The sequence below is a fragment of the Chlorocebus sabaeus genome, chromosome 15 (assembly GCF_047675955.1).
Source record: "Chlorocebus sabaeus isolate Y175 chromosome 15, mChlSab1.0.hap1, whole genome shotgun sequence".
Lineage (NCBI taxonomy): Eukaryota > Metazoa > Chordata > Mammalia > Primates > Cercopithecidae > Chlorocebus > Chlorocebus sabaeus.
Genome location: NC_132918.1, coordinates 21,498,690 through 21,523,285, shown reverse-complemented (window position 1 = coordinate 21,523,285; position 24,596 = coordinate 21,498,690). Strand labels below are relative to the sequence as shown.

Here is a 24,596-nt window from a genome sequence, read left to right as displayed (position 1 = left end):
GCATTGCATTTTGCATATTGTTGTTGCCCAAGTGTGTTTACCTTTAGATTTTGACAATATTTCTTCTCTTACTGTAGATCTCCTATTGAGTTTAAAAATAAATTGATGATACACAAAAGAAATTGATGATACATTCTGAGGGCTATATTATAACCTGAAATAGGAATTCAGATATTTCCTACATGGTATTGCATTTCACCTATTAAAATGAGATATCAAAAAGTATGTAAATTTCAGAAGTTTTTGTGAATGAATTTTGAAGACTTCTTAGGAAATCATTCAAACATTTGGGAAACAAGTGAAGAACCGAGTTAAGAAATGACATTAGCGGAATCTTGAAAGAAGATTAAAAATTAAAATCAGCAAAGACTTTTAAAAATTATTATAGTTGTTAGGATATGTAGTCTATCAAACAAGTTGAAACAAGTTGATTATAGTCTGCTGGTACTGCCTATAACCTAGCTCTTATTTCAGTAGCTGGATTTGAGTTCTGATGTACAAGTACATAATCCTTGGTCTGATCTCGCTGTCGCTCTCTCTCTCTCTCTCTCTCTCTCTCTCTCTCTCTCTCTCTCTCTCTGTGTGTGTGTATGTATATATGTGTATATATGTGTGTGTTTGTGTATGTGTATTTATGTGTATATATATATACACACACGTAGTATATATATCACAATGAGAATAACTTTAATTTTAATTTTGTGTTTCAAATCATATAAATAATAATTGAGGTGATAAAAATAATTTAAATCAAACAATTTTAAATTATTAAAAAGCCCATTATATGCAATAAAAGAGAGTAAAAATGTACAGTCCTGTCACTTTCAGATAACTGTGGTGGTCATCCTTTTATGCCTATTTATATTCATACACACATGAAATATTACATAAATTAGATCATATCCTATATACTGTTTTGTCATGAATGTTCATGATTTTTTTCTTACCTTCCCTTTTCCTCCCTCTTTTCCCCTCAAACTTCTCCCCTGCCCAGTAGCCAACCTGTTGAACACTCTTGTATCTTTCTCAGCCTATGTAATCATATACAAACAGATGCGTATTTCGTAATATCAATGTACCACAAATTTTTGACCACCTATTTATTGGTGGATATGTATTTTGTTTTCAGTTTTTTGGCACAATAATGAGTGTTGCAATAATGTGGTGTTTTACATTTTGTGGGACAAATTTCTGGCAGTGGAATCATTGGTGTCAAAGCATATGTATATTTTTCATTTTAATATACTACACTTAAGTATCAAAATATTCCTTTAAATTATTTGTAAGATGTTTTATGGACCATAGTGATGGGTTTACTAGTTTATTTGGTTGGGATGGATTAAAATCTAGGTAAATCCCAATTATTTACTTATTTTTAATATGCTAATATAATAAGGAATCACTGCATCTTCATCCAAATCCAGGGATGTGATACATTAAATTATCTAGGGTCAGGTTTAATGTAAACATGATTGCTCTTATTATTGGGTAAACTTGACTTTATTTGAGATATATAGAAAAAATAAGTCTGGAAAATAAACCGGATGGCCTCTTAAAGATGAAGAAAAGACTGTAGTCCTAGAGAGAGAAGGGCCATGCTAATAACTGAGAGAAGTGCTTGAAGTTAATAATGATTCTAAAATTGCTGATCTACTTAACTCATTTGAAAAATCTGCCTCTAATAAGGAAAAATGAAGAAAATGAATTTGGACAATTAGGAAGTAATGAAGAGCTTTTAAAAATAGCTATTGATTAAAGGAATCAAAAGAAATACTTTGAAGATTTGAACACATGCAAATCAGTCTAGTTAGCTGGTGGTGAAATTTTCTCTCTTTTTTATTTTTATGGATCCAGGCAGAACAACGTGGAGCTTCATTAACTGATTAATATCACACACAAAGTCACACCTCTTTTCATCACTTATTCAGTCTTCCTTTTCTGTCTTCAGAAGTCAAGTTAAATAATAATGTGCCTAATAGTTGGATGCTAAGACTCTGAGATCTTCTTGTGTCTTTTTTTCTTTTATTCTTTATTGTGTTTTTTATTTATCCATTCAATCTTCCCATTAGTCTTTCAATTAGTTATTAAACATTTATATACCAGGCTGTGTGCTAGGTACTGCAGATACCAAAACAAGTAAGGTATCCTTAGTGTAGTGGGAAATAGAGACCAGGAAACCAGTGATTATGATATAGCTTACACATAGTATGATGGAGAGAGTTCATCTATGTCATATTGGGAGGTGGTAGAAGGTTTCTCAAAAGATTTGAAAATAAAAACTATAAGTAATTCCTAAAGATGAACAGAACAAGAATATGAAATTGGTAAGAGAGAATAGTATATTGCCTGGAGACATAAAATAGCACATCCAGTTCGAGGAATAATAATAATACTGGCTGGGTGTGGTGGCTCACACCTGTAATACCAGCACTTTGGGAGGCAGAGGCGGGTGGATCGTGAGGTCAGGAGTTCGAGACCAACCTGACCAACGTGGTAAAACCCCATCTTTACTAAAAATACAAAAATTAGTCAGGAGTGGTAGTGGGCACCTGTAATCGCAGCTACTCATGAGGCTGGGGCAGGAGAATCGCTTGCAACTGGAAGGCAGGGGTTGCAGTGAGCCAAGATCATGCCACTGCACTCCAGCATGGCCAACAAGAGCAAAACTCCATCTCAAAAATAAAAATTAAAATTAAAAACTGACAACAACACTAATAACAGTAGTAGTAGTTCTCTTGACTACCCTAGGAGATTCATGTGGGGCTTGACCAAAAAAAAAAAAATAAATAAAAAAATAAAAGAACTTTTTTTAAGTCCAGGGCTAGCAATTCCTTAGCCTTTCTTGGTCTAGTCAGACCAGCTATTTCAGAACATTATGCAGAGGTGCCTGAGGAATGGGATTCTGCAAGGACTTTCCTTCCCTAAGTCCAGTTCTCTGAACAAGCATTCCTGCAGTTGGGGTATCTTGAGCATTCAACAGGGTATTTGCTCATTCTCCTGCTGCTATGAAGAAATACCCGAGACTGGGTAATTTATAAAGAAAATAAGTTTAATTGACTCATAACTCTGCATGGCTGGGGAGGCCTCAGGAAACTTACAATCATGACAGAAGGCAGTTCTTCACAGGGCAGAAGGAGAGAGAATAAGTGCTGAGTGAAGGGGAAGCCCCTTATGAAATCATCAGGTCTTCTGAAAACTCACTCACTATCATGAGAACAGCATGGCAGAAACCGCCCCCCATGATTTGATTCAATTATCTCCACCTGGTCCTGCCCTTGACACATGGGGATTATTACAATTCAAGGTGAGATCTGGGTGAGGACATAGAACTAAACCATATCAAACAGTACTGGTTGGTAGTCTACTCTTATGCCTATGGCAGAGTCCCCAGATGTCTCTGCTACTTCAAAGTGTGATATTTATGTACATTAAAAATGAGATATTGCTGGAATGGTTTCTGATGACATGAAAAGTCCTCAGGAGTTCTGGGGTTGAGTTCGGGTCTCACCACTGACCGCCTGCATTATCTTGGAGAAGTTATTTCATATCCCTAGCTTCAATGTTATCATTTATAAAATAATAGCTTTAATTTTTCTGAGCACTGACTGTGTACCAGATACTATTCTAAATGATTTGCTTGTAATAAATTATTGTTACAACTAGTTTATGTGATGAATACTCTTACTTTCCCCACTTTTGTACCCACCCAAAACATCCAAATTGTTCATAGTCAAACAACTAGGAAGAAAGGGATCTGGATCCATATCAATATATTCTGGCTCCAGAGCCTACAAGCTTAACCATCCACGATGCCTTTATAATCATTTATGACATAGTTTTCTGTCTGCCAGATTGTTATTTGTGAGGGTTGTATGAGATACCACATGTGACTTCTAAGCTAGAAAGCATTATCTAAGCATTGCTTCTTGTTCATTGCAAATTCTCTGAGAATCACAAGTGAAGTACACAGAGTAAGAGAAGAAGGACCCCACTGCTGCTTTGTTTCCTGCTGTGTGGGAAATCTGAACAAACCTTGAATTTTGGGTCACAAGTATGGCTTTGAGCCAACCACTAGCTTCTAGTCAAGGAATCTAGTAGGTTTTCTGCAGGTTCCATCTGTTCTGTATGGAAACAATGTTTGGTCAAATGATTTTCTTAAAATGGCATGTCTCCAAGAGCACTTTTAATTTGGGAAGTGTTGTGAGTTGAGTCCTGTTCCCCCAAAATTCATATGTTGAAGTCCTAACTCCCAGTACCTCAGAATGTGACCTCATTTGGAAACAGGGTTGTTGCAGATATAATTACTTAAGATGAGATTGTACTGGAGTAGGGTGGGCCCTGAATCCAATATGACCGGTGTCCTTATAAGAAGGGAAAATTTGGATACAGAGGCATGCCCACAGGGAGAATGCCATGAGAAGATGAAGGCACAGATCAGGAGGATGCAGCCACGAACCGAGGAATGCCAAAGATTGCCATCAAACCACCAGAAGCTAGGTGATAGGAATGGAAAATTTTCTCTCGTAGTGCCCAGAAAGGACCAACCATGCTGACACCTTGATTTTAGACTTCTAGCCTTCAGAACTGTGAGACAGTAAATTTCTGTTGCTTATCCAACTTGGTTTATGGTAATTTGTTATGGCAAATGAATATAGGATGTTGAGAAAACATTCTCTCCTTATTCACAGCTTCATTTCAGCAGTTGGCCTATTGAAACAATGAAAATGGGAAGAAAGTGGCAGGGGGTTTATAAAGAGCAAATTATGCAAAGGAAACTTGATGGCTTACTTTAATTGAATTATAATATTAGTGTGAGAAGAAGATTTAATTTAGAAAAAATGCAAAAATCATTAATTGAACAAGCTTATGAATCTGCAATCCTAAATGAGCGTTACTAGGAGATACTATGAAGTGAAATGCAGCTTTTAACAGATTGAACATTTCTTTGTTTTGTTTTGTTTTTTTTTGAGATGGAGTCTTGCTCTGTTGCCCAGGCTGGAGCACAGTGGTGCGATCTCGGCTCCCTGCAACCTCCACCTCCTGGGTTCAAGTAATTCTTCTGCCGTAGCCTCCTGAGTAGCTGGGAATATGGGCGCACCAGCACATCTGGCTAAGTTTTGCATTTTTAGTAGAGACGGGGTTTCACTATGTTGGCCAGGCTGGTCTCGAACTCCTGACCTCATGGTCCTTCCACTTCGGCCTCCCAAAGTGCTGAGATTACAGATGCGAGCCACTGTGCCTGGCCCAGGTTGAACATTTCTTTCTTTTTTTTTTTTTTTTTTTTTTTTTAAGGTTTTTTGGCTGTAAGTTTATTCAATGCAAAATAATCCTCTTCAATTTTACTGAGGTGGCTGACCACGTCCACGACCAAATCCGCCTCTAAACTGGAATTCGGTTGCTGACCCAGCCCCAGCCTCGGCTTTCTTGTCGGCACCAGGTGGCACAGCACTCCCTCTGTAGGTATCTCTGTCGGCTTCCCCTCTTGTGAGTCTCGCAGGTCGCTCACCCTCCAGACCTTTAGGCCGAGGCCTGCCAGTCTCTGGACGGCTGCAGCGTAGGGTGGCAGGCACAATCTCCGGGGGCAGATGAAGGTAATCACAGAGATACTGGATACCCTCATTGGTAAGGTACCAGTAGAAATGTCTCCAGGCAAACTGTTCCTTCACGTAGCCTTGGGACTTGAGAGACTGCATGGCCTTCATGACATGAAGGTTGGGCACATTCTTGTCTGCCAGCTCTGGGTGCTTAGGCATGTGGACATCCTTCTTCGCCACCATGACTCCCTCCTTAAAAAGGAGTTCGTAAATGGCAATCCGGTTCTTCTTAGGCATCAACATCTCGGCGGCTACAGGGTCCGGGGCCGGGGCCGGGGCTCCAGGTTGAACATTTCTAATTAGAAAATCTGAAATCTCAAATTCCCCAAAATCTGAAACTTTCTGAGTACTGACATGATGCCACAAGTTACACTGAACCCATTATTTTTTCACTTTATTAATGATATGTTGTATTTTTTACTGTTAAGTACTTATGTTTGAGTAATTATAAGAAAATTGCTTATGGCTAGCATATAAATTCAGAGTTAGGAATGATGATGATGCTGAATAACCACAGATTGTCCCCATGAGTGGTTGAGATAGTGACACTTTGCTTTGTAATAGTTCAACGTATGCAAACTTTTTTCATGCAAAAAGTTATTGAAAATCTTACATAAAATTACTTTCAGATTACATGTATTAGGTATGTATAAAACATAAATGAAATTTATGTTTAGACTTGGTATTTCATTATATATGTATAAATATCCCCATCCCAAGATAATTTATTATGTATGTGTAAATATTCCAAAATCCTAGAAAATATATTTTATTATATATATGTAAATACTCTAAAATCCCCCCAAAATCTGAAATTGGAAACACTTCTGATCCCAAGCGTTTTGAATAAGGGATACTCCACCTGTATCATCTAGATCTATTGATATATGTTCTTAGCATGAGCTGACAGTGTTAAATCCAGTGTTATTTTGTTCATCACATAAGGATGCATGAGATTAGAGCTCCTATCAGGGTTGTAGCAAGTCTATAATAAGGCAACTGTATTCTGCTTTATGTAACTTGACAGAAAGTATGGCAGATTGATGGGAATTGGAGCAAGCATAAAAAAGGGATAAGTGGACTGTTTTTCGGGAAGTAGAGTAGTAACTATCTGACATCTTCCTGTGTGCCCAGTAAAGGAGCATCCTGTCATTTAGAATCTATGCAGAAGATTTACTTCCCTGACATTGATTTGAAAATAGAAGCTTTGGAAGTGTTTTTACTAACACACCCTTTTAGGTATGCTTTGCATGGCCAGTGTTAGCACCATGAGAAATAGTTTTAAAAAGACTTTTTGAGAATTCCCTGATATTGCAAATGTGATAACTTAAGAGAATGACCTGGCATCATCCAGGGTTATTTGATTCTACACAGTATAATGAGTGATGAACTAGAACATGTCTAATGTGGATGATAGCGACACTAGTAGCTAACTCATAAATCATGCTTTCTACATGCTAAGTACTGTCCTAATCACTTTACACATGTTGGCTTATTTAATATTCAGAACAACCCTATAATGTAAGTGCTATTAATAGTCTTCTTTTACAGATGACATGCTGAGGTGAAGAGAAGTTAAGTAACTTATCTGAGATCATACAGGTGGCAAATGATGAAGCCAAGGTGTGAAGTCAGGCAGTCTGGCTCCCAAGTTCATCCTTGCAACCACCGTGCAGTGCTGTTTCATTATAATGGAGGAATGTATTTGTTATGAAAAACAAAACTGATATCATTTCCCTGAAAGGGATATAAGAGATTTATACTTCAAACAGTTTCAGTGTTTGAACCCAGTCAGGATTCTTAAGAAACAGTATTCCTGTAGAAAGTATGAGCTAAATTATTATCTTCATTTACACTTTCGCTCATTATACATACACATCGTTGAGTGATTACTTAGGACCTGTGTAAGGTGTACCTACCTCCAGTATTGAAAAGTCTAAATTCCAGTTATGGGGACAGAAAGATAGATTGTAAAGTGATGCATGGCATTTCAGGAATACATTCAGCGTGACACAGGAACAAGGTCATGGTGGGAAACGGGGCTTGCCGAGTTGTGGCTCATAGGACTGGATGTTAATATTATGACACATATTGTTGCCATGCTAAATAGTTTGGATCTCAACTCCTTGTATGTGTAATGCCACTGAAGAATTTAAGTATATTTTAAAGATATAGCTGTAATAGAATATAAAAGGGATTAAATATCAAAGGAAAATAAAATGTTATGTAATTCAAATGGCCAAATCTTGCATGTATAGTAGTCACTCCTTATTCAAGGGGGATACATTCCAGGACCCTCAGTGGATGCCTGAAACCACAGATAGTACTGAACCCTGTATGTGTGTATATATATATACACACACACACATAGTGTGTATATATATATACACACACACACACATAGTGTGTTTATATATATTATGTTTACTCCTATAAATGCATACCTAGGATGAAGTTTAATTTATAAATTAGGCACAGTAAGAGATTAAAAATAACATATTAAAATACAACAATTATAATATACTGGAATAAAAGTTATGTGATTGTGGTCTCTCTCTAAATATCTCTGAAAGATATTTGAGATATTAAATATTATAGTGTGCTTACCTTTTCACTTCCTGTGATGATGTAAGATGATAAAATGCTCATGTGATGAGATGAAGTGAGATGAATGACTGGCCTTAGCTTTTGAAGTTAGAGGTACAAGAACAAAACTAGCACAAATTTCTTTTTCCTTCTTCCTAGTTTCACAGAAGATTCATTCTGACTGTAGATCTTAGCAACCTCGGCATATGATTTTTCTTTCTTTCCTTAAGTCAAGAACTCTCACCTTTTACTTAGACGAAGTGCTTTATGATGTCACTTCAGCATGTTCAAATTGCCAACATCACTACTCTTGCACCTTTGGGACATTATTAAGTAAAAGAAGGGTTACTTGAACACAAGCACTGAGATACCATGACAGAAAATCTGTTAGGAGAGACACCTATTAAGTGACCAATGGACAGGTGGTAAAAATCGTGTGGCTATGCTGGATGATTTGTGTCTCAAGCAGGGTGGAGAGGACTGGCGTGTGATTTCATCATGCTACTCAGAATGCTGTGTAATTTACAATTTATAAATTGTTTATTTTTGGAATTTTCCATTTAGTATTTTCAGACCTCAGTTGACTGCGAGTAACTGAAACCTCAGAAAGTGCAATGGTGGATACGGGGGTACTATGTAATTATTTCTTCTATTTTGTTGCTTGCAGCCAACAGTTTTTCTTTTCTTGTTTGTTTTTTTGGTGTTCAAAATCAAACTTCTCTGGTTCTATGAGGTACAAAATAAGATTTTAAAATACGCTTTTTAGTTTGTCAACTGCAAATTAAAATCCCATTTTCTCTTAAAGGAACTTGATAAACAGTTTGAAATGAAATTCTGAGTAAAAAAGGTAATGTACTTTTACTGCAGAAGCCGATATTCTGTACTTGCTATTTCTTGTAATAATATATCTTCCTTGCCATTTGAATTTGAAGTATATGATGTATGTGTGCACTTGTGTGCTTGTGTGTTGTGAGATTTTACTCCTTCTTGTTTATTTCTGGGTATTGTGCACTAGAAATGCACTAACAATATTACCAACAACAAAGACCATTGTGATTTATCAATTGGTTTGGTAGGGGTAATTTCACTTATTAGTTATTTTTATAACTGTAAATTCCTTACTGTTTCATAAAAGCCAACTAATAATAGTTGTAGCTGTAATGGGACATTCTACTCTTCTCTATTGGGGTGTAGGCTACTCAATGTTAGAAACTACAAACATGGTAATCAATCATTAAAATTCCCTTAAGTGATTAGAGTATTTTATGTTGGGTAAAGAAAATGAAACTTGCCCCCAAAGTTCTCTGCTCTCAGGTCAGTCTGGTGAGTCTGGCATTTGAAGGGTAGATGTAGAAGAAAGGAGGAAGTAGCTGATGGGCCTGCTGCTGCAGGGTTATTTTTCAGATAGGAGAGTCCTAGGGGCCCAGATAACCTGGGCAGACTTTTTTGAGGGTAATTTAATAATACATTTCCTGAGAGAGGCAAATTAGAACAGAGAAGACAAAGCCAAAAGTTGAATCCTACTTAAGATAAAGGGAGGAGAGTAGTGACAGTCAAGAGAATTGAGAAACTCAAAAGACATTGAAGGTACAAATGTAGCTGCATAGGCTAGGATCTTGGTCTCAACAGGAGCTGGACACTCTCTATTGATCAAGAACAGCAAAAAGTTAGATGCATTATTATATATTTTGAACATGAATAATCTGCTCTAATGTACTATATTTCTCAAAATTTATTCTGTGGATCACTGCTTCCATTGTATTTTAAGAAATGTTACATTAAGTAAAGTTTTCGTGTTCAAATAAATTTGGGAAAAGCTTTGTTAAGTAACCTAACATACTATTCATTCTTGTAAGGATTTTCCAGAGTCTTTAATGTGCTAATGTATATTTTACTCCCATAGAAGGGCATATAGATTTCTGTGTATTCAAACCCATTTGACTATATAGCCTTTCTAATGGGGATATCTTGAGTATTATTATTTCATATAGAACCAACGTACTCTAGAGAATACACACACACACACACCCCTATACACATTATATATAATATACACATTATATATCATAGCTTTTAAATTACTATATGCATATATAATTATAAAAAAAGCTAAAACTTTTTTTTTTCCAAAATGCTCAACTAATAGTATCATATTTGTATAGTAGTTAAAAAAACACATTTAACAAGGTGCTTTCTTGTATGTTACCTCATTTAAGCTCACACCCACTCTGTGAGGGAGCTCTTATTCTCAAATTAGAGATGAGGTAACAGAGATCCAGAAAGCTTAATTGATTTGGCTAAGTCACAGATCCTGAGTAGCTGAGCCAAGACTTCAACCAAGATCTTTAACTTTAATGATTTATGGTTTTGTCCCACAGCTACCTAGGGATAAACAGGGCTTGCAATGGGCCCTTCCTTGACTTTTTAAAAAAATTTTATTTTTGGGGGGTGGAACAAGATGGCCGAATAGGAACAGCTCCAGTCTCCAACTCCCAGCGCAAACGACACAGAAGACTGGTGACTTCTGCATTTTCAACTGAGGTACTGGGTTCATCTCACTAGGGAGTGCCGGACAATCGGTGCTGGTCAGCTGCTGCAGCCCGACCAGCGAGAGCTGAAACAGGGCGAGGCATCGCCTCACCTGGGAAGCGCAAGGGGGAAGGGAATCCCTTTTCCTAGCCAGGGGAACTGAGACACACAACACCTGGAAAATCGGGTAACTCCCACCCCAATACTGGACTTTAAGCAAACGGGCACACCAGGAGATTATACCCCACACCTGGCCAGGAGGGTCACACGCCCACGGAGCCTCCCTGGTTGCTAGCACAGCAGTCTGCGATCTAACCACAAGGCAGCAGTGAGGCTGGGGGAGGGGCGCCTGCCATTGCTGAGGCTTAAGTAGGTAAACAAAGCCCCTGGGAAGCTCGAACTGGGTGGAGCTCACAGCAGCTCAAGAAAACCTGCCTGTCTCTGTGGACTCCACCTCTAGGGACAGGGCACAGCTAAACAACAACAACAACAACAAAAGCAGCAGAAACCTCTGCAGACGCAAACGACTCTGTCTGACAGCTTTGAAGAGAGCAGTGGATCTCCCAACATGGAGGTTGAGATCTGAGAATGGACAGACTGCCTGCTCAAGTGGGTCCCTGACCCCTGAGTAGCCTAACTGGGAGACATCCCCCACTAGGGGCAGTCTGACACCCCACACCTCACAGGGTGGAGTACACCCCTGAGAGGAAGCTTCCAAAGTAAGAATCAGACAGGTACACTCGCTGTTCAGCAATATTTTATCCTCTGCAGCCTCTGCTGCTGATACCCAGACAAACAGGGTCTGGAGTGGACCTCAAGCAATCTCCAACAGACCTACAGCTGAGGGTCCTGACTGTTAGAAGGAAAACTATCAAACAGGAAGGACACCTACACCAAAACCCCATCAGCACGTCACCATCATCAAAGACCAGAGGCAGATAAAACGACAAAGATGGGGAAAAAGCAGGGCAGAAAAGCTGGAAACTCAAAAAATATGAGCGCATCTCCCCCTACAAAGGAGCGCATCTCATCGCCAGCAATGGATCAAAGCTGGACGGAGAATGACTTTGACAAGATGAGAGAAGAAGGCTTCAGTCCATCAAACTTCTCAGAGCTAAAGGAGGAATTACGTACCCAGCGCAAAGAAACTAAAAATCTTGAAAAAAGAGTGGAAGAATTGATAGCTAGAGTAATTAATGCAGAGAAGGTCATAAACGAAATGACAGAGATGAAAACCATGACATGAGAAATACGTGACAAATGCACAAGCTTCAGTAACCGACTCGATCAACTGGAAGAAAGAGTATCAGCGATTGAGGATCAAATGAATGAAATGAAGCAAGAAGAGAAACCAAAAGAAAAAAGAAGAGAAAGAAATGAACAAAGCCTGCAAGAAGTATGGGATTATGTAAAAAGACCAAATCTACGTCTGATTGGGGTGCCTGAAAGTGAGGGGGAAAATGGAACTAAGTTGGAAAACACTCTTCAGGATATCATCCAGGAGAACTTCCCCAACCTAGTAGGGCAGGCCAACATTCAAATCCAGGAAATACAGAGAACGCCACAAAGATACTCCTCGAGAAGAGCAACTCCAAGACACAAAATTGCCAGATTCACCAAAGTTGAAATGAAGGAAAAAATCTTAAGGGCAGCCAGAGAGAAAGGTCGGGTTACCCACAAAGGGAAGCCCATCAGACTAACAGCAGATCTCTTGGCAGAAACTCTTCAAGCCAGAAGAGAGTGGGGGCCAATATTCAACATTCTTTAAGAAAAGAATTTTAAGCCCAGAATTTCATATCCAGCCAAACTAAGTTTCATAAGTGAAGGAGAAATAAAATCCTTTACAGATAAGCAAATGCTTAGAGATTTGGTCACCACCAGGCCTGCCTTACAAGAGACCCTGAAGGAAGCACTAAACATGGAAAGGCACAACCGGTACCAGCCCTTGCAAAAACATGCCAAAATGTAAAGACCGTCGAGGCTAGGAAGAAACTGCATCAACTAACAAGCAATATAACCAGTTAATATCATAATGGCAGGATCAAGTTCACACATAACAATCTTAACCTTAAATGTAAATGGACTAAATGCTCCAATTAAAAGACACAGACTGGCAAACTGGATAAAGAGTCAAGACCCATCAGTCTGCTGTATTCAGGAGACCCATCTCACATGCAGAGACATACATAGGCTCAAAATAAAGGGATGGAGGAAGATCTACCAAGCAAATGGAGAACAAAAAAAAGCAAGGGTTGCAATACTAGTCTCTGATACAGAACAGACTTTAAACCATCAAAGATCAAAAGAGACAAAGAAGGCCATTACATAATGGTAAAGGGATCAATTCAACAGGAAGAGCTAACTATCCTAAATATATATGCACCCAATACAGGAGCACCCAGATTCATAAAGCAAGTCCTTAGAGACTTACAAAGAGACTTAGACTCCCATACAATAATAGTGGGAGACTTCAACACCCCACTGTCAACATTAGACAGATCAACGAGACAGAAAGTTAACAAGGATATCCAGGAATTGAACTCATCTCTGCAGCAAGCAGACCTAATAGACATCTGTAGAACTCTCCACCCCAAATCAACAGAATATACATTCTTCCCAGCACCACATCACACTTATTCCAAAATTGACCACATAGTTGGAAGTAAAGCACTCCTCAGCAAATGTACAAGAACAGAAATTATAACAAACTGTCTCTCAGACCACAGTGCAATCAAACTAGAACTCAGGACTAAGAAACTCAATCAAAACCACTCATCTACACAGAAACTGAACAACCTGCTCCTGAATGACTACTGGGTATATAATGAAATTAAGGCAGAAAGAAAGATGTTCTTTGAAACCAATGAGAACAAAGATACAACATACCAGAATCTCTGGGACACATTTAAAGCAGTGTGTAGAGGGAAATTTATAGCACTAAATGCCCGCAAGAGAAAGCTGGAAAGATCTAAAATTGACACTCTAATATCACAATTAAAAGAACTAGAGAAGCAAGAGCAAACACATTCAAAAGCTAGCAGAAGGCAAGAAATAACTAAGATCAGAGCAGAACTGAAGGAGATAGAGACACAAAAAACCCTCCAAAAAAATCAATGAATCCAGGAGTTGTTTTTTTGGAAAGATCAACAAAATTGATAGACCGCTAGCAAGAATAATAAAAAAGAAAAGAGAGAAGAATCAAATAGATGCAATAAAAAATGATAAAGGGGATATCACCACCGATCCCACAGAAATACAAACTACCATCAGGGAATACTATAAGCACCTCTACGCAAATAAACTAGAAAATCTAGAAGAAATGGATAATTTCCTGGACACTTACACTCTTCCAAGACTAAACCAGGAAGAAGTTGAATCCCTGAATAGACCAGTAGCAGGCTCTGAAATTGAGGCAATAATTAATAGCCTACCAACCAAAAAAAGTCCAGGACCAGATGCATTCACAACTGAATTCTACCAGAGGTACAAGAAGGAGCTGGTACCATTCCTTCTGAAACTATTCCCATCAATAGAAAAAGAGAGAATCCTCTCTTACTCATTTTATGAGGCCAACATCATCCTGATACCAAAGCCTGGCAGAGACATAACAAAAAAAGAGAATTTTAGACCAATATCCCTGATGAACATCGATGCAAAAATCCTCAATAAAATACTGGCAAACCGGATTCAGCAGCAGATCAAAAAGCTTATCCACCATGATCAAGTGGGCTCCATTCCTGGGATGCAAGGCTGGTTCAACATTCGCAAATCAATAAACATAATCCAGCATATAAACAGAACCAAAGACAAGAACCACATGATTAGCTCAATAGATGCAGAAAAGGCTTTTGACAAAATTCAACAGCCCTTCATGCTAAAAACGCTCAATAAATTCGGTATTGATGGAACGTACCTCCAAATCATAAGAGCTATTTATGACAAACCCACAGCCAATATCATACTGAATGGGCAAAAACTGGAAAATTTCCCTTTGAAAACTGCCACAAGACAGGGATGCCTTCTCTCTCCACTCCTATTCAACATAGTGTTGGAAGTTCTGTCTAGGGCAATCAGGCAAGAGAAAGAAATCAAAGGTATTCAGTTAGGAAAAGAAGAAGTCAAATTGTCCCTCTTTGCAGATGACATGATTGTATATTTAGAAAACCCCATTGTCTCAGCCCAAAATCTCCTTAAGCTGATAAGAAACTTCAGCAAAATCTCAGGATACAAAATTAATGTGCAAAAATCACAAGCATTCTTATACACCAGTAACAGTCAAACAGAGAGCCAAATCATGAATGAACTTCCATTCACAATTGCTTCAAAGAGAATAAAATACCTAGGAATCCAACTTATAAGGGATGTAAAGGACCTCTTCAAGGAGAACTACAAACCACTGCTCAGTGAAATAAAAGAGGACACAAACAAATGGAAGAACATACCATGCTCATGGATAGGAAGAATCAATATCGTGAAAATGGCCATACTGCCCAAGGTAATTTATAGATTCAATGCCATCCCCATCAAGCTACCAATGAGTTTCTTCACAGAATTGGAAAAAACTGCTTTAAAGTTCATATGGAACCAAAAAAGAGCACGCATTGCCAAGACAATCCTAAGTCAAAAGAACAAAGCTGGAGGCATCACGCTACCTGACTTCAAACTATACTACAAGGCTACAGTAACCAAAACAGCATGGTACTGGTACCAAAACAGAGCTATAGACCAATGGAACAGAACAGAGTCCTCAGAAATAATACCACACATCTACAGCCATCTGATCTTTGACAAACCTGAGAGAAACAAGAAATTGGGAAAGGATTCCCTATTTAATAAATGGTGCTGGGAAAATTGGCTAGCCATAAGTAGAAAGCTGAAACTGGATCCTTTCCTTACTCCTTATATGAAAATTAATTCAAGATGGATTAGAGACTTAAATGTTAGATCTAATACCATAAAAACCTTAGAAGAAATCCTAGGTAGTACCATTCAGGACATAGGCATGGGCAAAGACTTCATGTCTAAAACTCCAAAAGCAACGGCAGCAAAAGCCAAAATTGACAAATGGAATCTCATTAAACTAAAGAGCTTCTGTACAGCAAAAGAAACTACCATCAGAGTGAACAGGCAACCTACAGAATGGGAGAAAAGTTTTGCAATCTACTCATCTGACAAAGGGCTAATATCCAGAACGTACAAAGAACTCAAACAAATTTACAAGAAAAAACCAAACAACCCCATCAAAAAGTGGGCAAAGGATATGAACAGACATTTCTCAAAAGAAGACATTCATACAGCCAACAGTCACATGAAAAAGTTCTCATCATCACTGGCCATCAGAGAAATGCAAATCAAAACCACAATGAGATACCATCTCACACCAGTTAGAATGGCAATCATTAAAAAGTCAGGAAACAACAGGTGCTGGAGAGGATGTGGAGAAATAGGAACACTTTTACACTGTTGGTGGGAGTGTAAACTAGTTCAACCATTATGGAAAACAGTATGGCATTTCCTCAAGGATCTAGAACTAGAAGTACCATATGACCCAGCCATCCCATTACTGGGTATATACCCAAAGGATTATAAATCATGCTGCTATAAAGACACATGCACACGTATGTTTATTGCGGCACTATTCACAATAGCAAAGACTTGGAATCAACCCAAATGTCCATCAGTGACAGACTGGATTAAGAAAATATGGCACATATACACCATGGAATACTGTGCAGCCATAAAAAAGGATGAGTTTGTGTCCTTTGTAGGGACATGGATGCAGCTGGAAACCATCATTCTTAGCAAACTATCACAAGAACAGAAAACCAAACACCGCATGTTCTCACTCATCGGTGGGAACTGAACAATGAGATCACTTGGACTCGGGAAGGGGAACATCACACACCGGGGCCTATCATGGGGAGGGGGCAGGGGGAAGGGATTGCATTGGGAGTTATACCTGATGTAAATGACAAGTTGATGGTTGCTGATGAGTTCATGGGTGCAGCACACCAAAATGGCACAAGTATACATATGTAACAAACCTGCACGTTATGCACATGTACCCTAGAACTTAAAGTATAATAATAGTAATTTAAAAAAAAAGAGAAAAAAAATCTTATTTTATTTTATTTACCACCGTGTGTACTGTTCTGGCTAAGAAATAGGGGAAGCAGAGTGGAATTGGGGATGCCTTTCTCATCTTTCTCCATTTGTGCTCTCATACAGTTTTCATAGTTCATATTTTTGTTCTTCCTTCCCTTTCACCATAAAACTTTACTTCCATCACTTTTCCTAATAAGCAACTTCAAACTAAAGCATTCACAGATACTACTGCTTGAACAGATTTGCGTTTTAACGGGGGCCTCTGAAAACACAAAACTTTACCTGCATGGTGACCGAGCTCTGGCACTCATCAGGAGGGATATCCTGCTGGGTAGGGGAGCTTTAGGAATCTCTTTACATGTGGTGTGCAGGCTGCTGTTCGTGTTGTTTCTATCTTGAGGCTCAGAACTGGCTGTGTGTGTCCCCTCTCAGGCAGGTGCTAGAGGTTGGTGGCAGTCCATTCCTTTGTAATTGCCAGTCAGCCTAAGAGCTCCTGCTGTATTTGCCCCAAGGACATAATGCCAAGGTCTGGATCTCTGACCAAGCATCTTCCTGCATTTCATACTCATCATCACTCCTTCCCTTGTCCCCACAGGTATCCTCCTATAAACTAGCTTTCTTAGCATCTATTTTATTAAATAGGTCTCCTTTGACCTTAAAAATTTCTAAGGCCATAGTTACAATCATAACAAGTATGTCTACCATTGAGATAAGTGCCCTAAATCAAAGTCTTAAGAGAAAATGAAGGTGTGCAGTAGAATTTAACTTTACTCCAAAATAGTTCTGCTCTTCGACCTAGATTCTAGGAAGTAATATCTAAGCCTTTGGACATCGTATTTGATAAGAGCATCTTTGTTTGCCTGGAGACGTTAGACCAACAGACAGTCTAATAATATTATTTGTGGTGGGGGCTCAACACACACTTACAGTCTTAAATTACATCTTGCTATGCCAGAAAGACCAACAGTGTGATTGAGGGTAGGGCTTTGGCTCATGCCCTGATTGCTGGAAATGGAGACTGAAATAAACCACATGGATAGTCTATCAATCATGCCTATGTAATGGAGCCTCAGTAAAAACTCAACACTGGAGCTTGGGTAAACTTTTCTGGTTGGCAATAGTCTATGCATACTGTCACATATCGTTACCATAAAAGTAATGCATTCTGTCTCCATGGGACAGACAGACAGAACGATGGAAGTTCCACTTTTGGTAGCTGCTGTATTCTACCCTATGCACTTCTTTCCTTGGCTGATTTTAATATGACCTTTTAGTGAGTTCTATGAGTCTGTCTAGCAAATTATTGAAATTGAGGGCTGCTTTGGGAATGCCCAGTCTTGCAGTTGGTGTCAGAAGTGAGAGTTGTCTCTTGTGGGAACTGTTCCCTCTGATTTCTCAGTTGACCCAAATTCTCATAGAAGGGAAGTCCCTACACTTTTTCCTTCTCCTTCAAGATTGAAGTGCTTTGAGTCTCTGTTTTGTTTCCTTGTAAGTATGGAATACAGAGAAAATTAAGTAGCACTCTGTGGCTTCTCACCTGTTCAGGATGATACTAGATGAGGGCTTTCCTCATTATTGTTGAAGAACAACAATGTCTGGATTGCCTCAGTAGTTTGAAAGTAATGGCTTAACACACCCATTTATTGAATCCGATGGCAAACCACAGAAGACAAGCAAAAAATACTGTTATTATAATCTGTTATTGCTGAAGAACACTGGAGATTGGGGGGTGTGGGGGAGTAGGAGAATAAAGCACATTAGATCTGAAGTTTTAAGAGCCTTACCTGCATCTTAAGTGAACATTTGTTGAAGTCATTGTAATGGTTTAAAAATGGTTCTCAGACTATATGCTAAAGAATATTTAACGACTGGAAATGTGGTTATGTAACTTAACTAAAGGCTTTTTTTCCCATTTTGACAGAAAAGATGATATGTTTTGTTCTGTTGAGTGTTCTAGTGACCCCTGCTTAGCTTTCATTTATCACAAGTAATCTTCTCCCGGATACTGCAATTGCTGCAATGTTGAGATGCTTATATTACATCAACCTTGGAGAGGGGTCAAAATAAATCTGTGAATTAAGCAAGGATACATTACAGCTGGCTGAAAAGTGTGTCAGGAATACCTGAAGAGAAAAATAAAACTATTTTTTCCCTGTGTACAAGTTGTTGTGGCTCCTTGTCTGTCTACTTGGAGTTTAGTAAAGAAATTCTGTTCTTCATCTTAATTCTAATGTGGGTAAGTAGAGTAGATAAAGCATATGGTTGCAGCTGCTCTGGGGTTACTCGCATATACTAAGGAAGGACTACTCAGATAAAGCATCAGGTGTGATAATCTCCATTTACACAGAAACAAAAACATACAACGAAAACCTCAGATAGCTTGACTACATAAATATATGATTGGCAGTGGGTTAGAGAAAATTCTGAACATCAGGTAAACCCAATGGTAACTTCATTGTTAATTTAGGGAATTATGGATAAATGCAGATGGCGCCTATAGAGAAAGTTGTGTTGCAAAGGGATACAAGAAAAGGAATGAGCAAGATGGACGTTAAAATTGAAATGAAGCAAATCAAGCAGGGAACTTATATTCAAGCAAATGAATAGAAATAAAAACTAAGGCAAAATGTGCTAATAATATAAGAAATATAAAAGTTGGTATGTTTGGCATATCTTGAAAAATCTGATTCAAAGTCTCTTTTTTTGATATTTTTCTCATTTAGATAGTTTTATTTTATGACTATGGACAATTAAAGAAGGATGAAGTATTTTCTGTGAGTAATTTCTCAATAATTTTTTTATCACAAGCTGTGATTAAAATTTTATATATACATTAGGGAAAATACTATACTTTAGGGTGAAGAATCGTTTTTCATGGCCAATTAACAAATAAGAAAATTTATGTAACAAAAAAATTAAAGCTGAAAAAATCAAATAGTTTAATAAATATGAAATTATAGGTGATGTTTTACATGATTCAGAATCACTTATGTACTAAAAAGGAATGAAGAAACCTTTATTGCAATAGACAAAATAAACTAGGAATGGACTGCTTAGTCACTGACAAGATTATACTTGAACAAAGGGTAGCTCTACTGCTCTTTGAAGATGCTATGTGTCCATTTATTTATTCATCAATGCATTCAGTTTATTCATTAATTTAACAAATCGTTGTGCCAGATACTTGCCTAGAGCTTTTGATCACAAAAGTGAGATGCTTTTAATGGTTATAAGAAATTTTCTTGATGGTTAACAGAAACGGTTAAATGCCTTCTGAAGCTTTATTATTTTGTTTGGCGTAAGCTAGGAGTAAATATTTTATTGCCTTTTAAAATATTTTGAAGTATTTCTAAAATATTTGTGACTTTAAGGTTATATTTTTCAGAGAATGGGAATATTCTTCAAACATTCTGGATCAATTGTGTTTTACTTCAAGGGAATAATAAAGATTAAATCCAAGAAAAATAGTGATGATAGCAACCAAACAACTTTTCAAAAATCAAGGCAAGATGGTTCCCATTGTACCCAAAGATCCATTGTTACTATACTAAAAAATTTTCCTGTTTAAAAATATATTGTCCTATTTTTCCTACCCTTTTATGTAGAAATGTAGTGTATCCTATCTTGGCCCTGTTAAGTCCTGGAAAAAGTAATCAGGTTGGACAGAAAATAGGCTTCTAAGACATTTCTGTATTTAAACTGTGTGATGGTTCTCCGGCTGCGGTTTATCTCTTTTGTAAAAATACCGCCGGTGAGAATCATCTGGAGATCAGTAAGTGAGGCTCAATATTGTGATTTAAAGCAGCCCTTTACATTAAAGGCAGTATTTTGATATCTAACCATTAACAACATGACTGCATATGGACCATTTACCTGGTTATAACACCATTTTTGCTGAGCAAAAAGAAAATATATGGAATTCAGTTTCAGAGGCTTAATTAATGTGGCTACTTCCTTCAATTTATTTGTTTATTTATTTATTGGCATAATATTGAGCCCTATTTTATCTGTACCTTTTTTAAACCAGAAAAATAACTTTCTTCCTAAGGAAGTTGGTTTATTTTCTTCATTGAAGATGTACAGCCAGATTATGAATGACCACGTGGTAGGAGTGGCTTAAAGGAGATTGCAATATTAGAATGAATAGTAGGAAAAAAATAACTTTTAAGATCTCTTCAAAGTCTAAGGGTCTATGATCTCTGGATTGTGATTTTGATGGCAGGACTGAATCTTAGCATCTCCATCTCTAGCCCCTGGCAAGGGACCTAAAACAAACTGAGCTTTAAATATGTGTGTTGAAGGAGTGAATTAATGGATTAATCAGAATTTCATTTAACTTGTTCATTGATTGTTGTGCAGCTTTCAGTTTCAGGCTGTAAAGGTGGGCTTAAAAGGCATTTTATTTTTCCTTGAGCCATCATATCAGTGGTTTGGGTTGGTGTCTCACTATGAACAGGACTGTAGGGCCATGACTGTCTGATCAGCTCAGCTGGGCTTTTTTCAGGGATAGATAGCTTAGTTTCACATCATACCCCCAAACTCAGTCAATAACGTTATCTTTTGAGAAATAAACCTTTTTATTCAAATAAAACATTTATATAAACCAGTGACTAACATTGGCATATGTTTTAAAAAATATAAAAGCTGAGGAGCAAACAAAACAAAACAAAACAAAAAACTCCTAAAGATATAAATATTTAGCTTCAAATTAAATGCCATCACTAAATTTCAGAGGAAACTAATCACTACCTAATCTCACTCCTGTATCCTCCCAGGGATTAAGTAACCAATTTATTCCAAAATTTTTGGAAGTTAACAATCTTCCCAGCTGCATTCATGGCTTCACAGTGCTTTGGGGCTACAGAGCAACTTGGGCATCAAAGCTTTTGTATCAGACTTTGATCCTTCTCTTCAGGTTAGACCTTTTTCTGGCTGCTTGCAATTTCTCAAAGAGAAGGCATTAATAATTTGCCGTCGGAAGGCTTCCAATGTTGTTGTCTTGTTTCTTTGTCTACTCTGCAACTTCTGCTTTCTCACAAATAGAAAAAGCCTGTTTTGACACCATGTGCTTGGCTTTAGCAGCTTGGAGGAGGATTACAGAAGCGCTCCTGCCGCCTTCTCTAGCATGACTCCCTTGTGTTCGCATTCTCACTCCACTTGACTTGTTTCTCTTACCTAATTCCTAACCCCTGTAGCCAGCAATGCAGTTACTTTGCATTGAATTAAGACTCTATTTTTTTTTTTTGCTTGACAATTCTTGCATGTTTTCAGCAGTTGTCAGGGACAGTTTGTCAAGCCAGAACTTAAAAAAAAAAAAAAAAAAGAGAAGAAGTCTGATTTTTCTTTTGCCTAGAAACATTTTAAGCAGAATATAACTAAGTTTTATAATGTAGATCTAATGGGTTACTCAACGGTAATTCTGGATGACGCTTTCTTCATTGTGGGCCTCAGTGTATATTTATTGTTGAGTAAAAAATGAGAATGAGAATCTCAGATGCTTGCCTAATTTCCTTTTACTGATTTTAGAGTGAAACTATCGGGTTGAAAGAAGGGAATAATATGTATTTATCGCTTATGCTTCTTTTGTATTCTTCCAAAAATGATCTTGGTACTTAGATGGAATTCTAATGGACGTTTAAAAATGAGATCTTTTTCCACATTGTCTTATTTCAGACTGAAAATAGTTGGATGCAAATCTTCTTAGTATAAATTTGCCTTTGATGTCATTGTTTCATAGTCTAGAGGTGTCCTTTTCATATTATGTCTTCTGGAACACTGGTGTTTGGAAAGATATTTTCATTTCCTGAGCTGTTTTGATTAGAGGACTCTGGTCTACCAGATGCCCCTGCTCCATAGTTGCTTAGAAAACGCCTGTATGTTTTGAATATGTGTGTCTGTGTTCTCAGGCATAGACTTCGGAAAGCATCTCTGTTCTGACCACCCTAGCAGCATTCATTATTTTCAGTTCTGCCCCTTTTGGAGGTCTTGCCACAATGAGGCATATGTACAAAACATTTGCTAGTTACTGTTGACAATTTAAATGTATGCCAAAGTTCTGTAATTGAAGTATTTCTTTAATTCTATGTTGTATGGAAAACATGACTTATCCAACACTGCAAACATAATTTTATATTTGAAAACAAGAGGGAAACAGACATATTTTGAAGGTGAGATGTTTTAAAAAGATGAACCAAGAGCTTTGTTTGAAAAAGTTAGTCAAAGACATGAAAGGAAAAAGTCTGCCAATTTTGTTTGTGGTTCTTCAAAGCTATTTTTCCTGGCTGGTCGCAGTTGCAAAAGGATTGATTAATCATGCTGAGTGGCTTTATATTTTCTGTATTGAAATGGGTGAGTATCAGGCATAAGTTTAAGAACAGATATAATAGAGCTAGCACATTGCTATAGTTTATTTTAATCTAAACCCCATGTAGCCTCCAATTTCATGTATAATAGTTAAAATGTATCAGTTGTTTACCACACAATATGTTAGGGTTTTAGAAGAGAGTAGAGCATTTTTCTTCTAATCAAAGAGAACATCTTTCTTCTAATCAAATGGAAAAGAGATACTGAGTATGATATTAGTGTATTTACTCTGTATAGCAGCTCTATGAAAAATGTATTTTCTCATCATCCCTATTTCAGAGATGAGAAGATGGAGGCAAGGGGCAATTAAATAAATTGCCCAAGGTCAGTGTAAGTGTGGGTAATAAGACTCAAATGGAGATCCCATGATCTTACCATTTTTCTGCCTCTTTGACCTGAGGCTGTGTGAACTGGAGTTTGCAATTGACACTGTTATATTTCCTGTCTCATAGTGCTATTGTCATTCATCCTTGCTAGAGGTCCCATGTTTCACTGGATAATGCAAATTCACCTTTTCTCTTGCCTCTGGCTTTTAAAATGACACCCAGCCAACAGGAATATCTTCTATAGACTGGAAGAGCTGTTTCAGGGTTTTTTTTCACATTATAAATCATAGTTAGTGCCATTTATCAGAAATAGTTTTATTGCTTGAAAGTGCACTTGCCACAGATTCAAATGCTTTGTGGGACCTGTTTACAAGTGAGGATCTTCTGTTATTTTTCACTCTTTTTAAAAAGGAAATGGAAAAATGGTGATTGAAAAATCAGCCAGTTAAGTTCCGGTGGTAATAGTCCATCTTGAAGAAGCATTCACAAGTTTCTGAAACTTCTGCAGCTGTTCATTCAAAGATGCAGGGAGATAGACAGTGCACAAAATAGCAAACAAAGGCACTGTGGCCTGCTGGAGAATTGGGATTTCATTGTGTGTGTCAAAAGTAAATGAATTCAAGAATAACCACTTGAAAAGGAATTCTCCCTTAATGTCTTTGGTGCAAAAATGTGCTCAGATTGTACTGGCTCTGAAGAGTGAGACTCAAAGAAGTAAATTACTTTCTAGCTACTAGCTTTCAATTGCCACTGGCTCAGAGTGCTAGCTAACCTTGCAAAAGTGGAGAAGAGAAGAAAGTAGTTTGCATTTTTCTCCTTATCAAAATGGAAGAGAGTGAGTGAGATACCATCGTGTCACAGAGATTTCTGATGGCAGAAGTTTATAAATAGTCATAAACATCTCATTGCAAGTCTCAACAAGAACCACTTAAATATCCTGTATACATTTTTCAGGCAATTTTTATTTGGAATAAAGGGTCTAGGAAATGGATTTGAGGTGTGAAAACTGATGTTTATAGAGAGTAAACTGTTTTCTTTGAAGGCCTTTCAAGTATGTATTCCGCAGTCATGTAATTATGTAAATTTGTCTTGG

The 24,596-nt window shown here is 37.7% G+C and overlaps 2 protein-coding genes across 6 annotated transcripts in view; one reads left to right on the top strand and one right to left on the bottom strand.

Moving 5' to 3' along the window:
- LOC103221287 (EGF-like and EMI domain-containing protein 1) overlaps positions 1-24,596 on the top strand; it is a 476,806-nt gene that overhangs the window by 63,567 nt on the left and 388,643 nt on the right. The window lies entirely within an intron of this gene.
- Positions 5,257-5,874, bottom strand: LOC103221288 (small ribosomal subunit protein eS10-like). Its single transcript, XM_037988587.2, has one exon. It carries the CDS (start codon positions 5,835-5,837, stop codon positions 5,340-5,342), a length of 498 nt encoding a protein of 165 aa, XP_037844515.2. The 5' UTR covers positions 5,838-5,874; the 3' UTR covers positions 5,257-5,339.

Bases quoted from the DNA above. Each gene is read 5' to 3' on its own strand.
- LOC103221288 (XM_037988587.2), bottom strand. From the start codon at position 5,837: ATGTTGATGCCTAAGAAGAACCGGATTGCCATTTACGAACTCCTTTTT.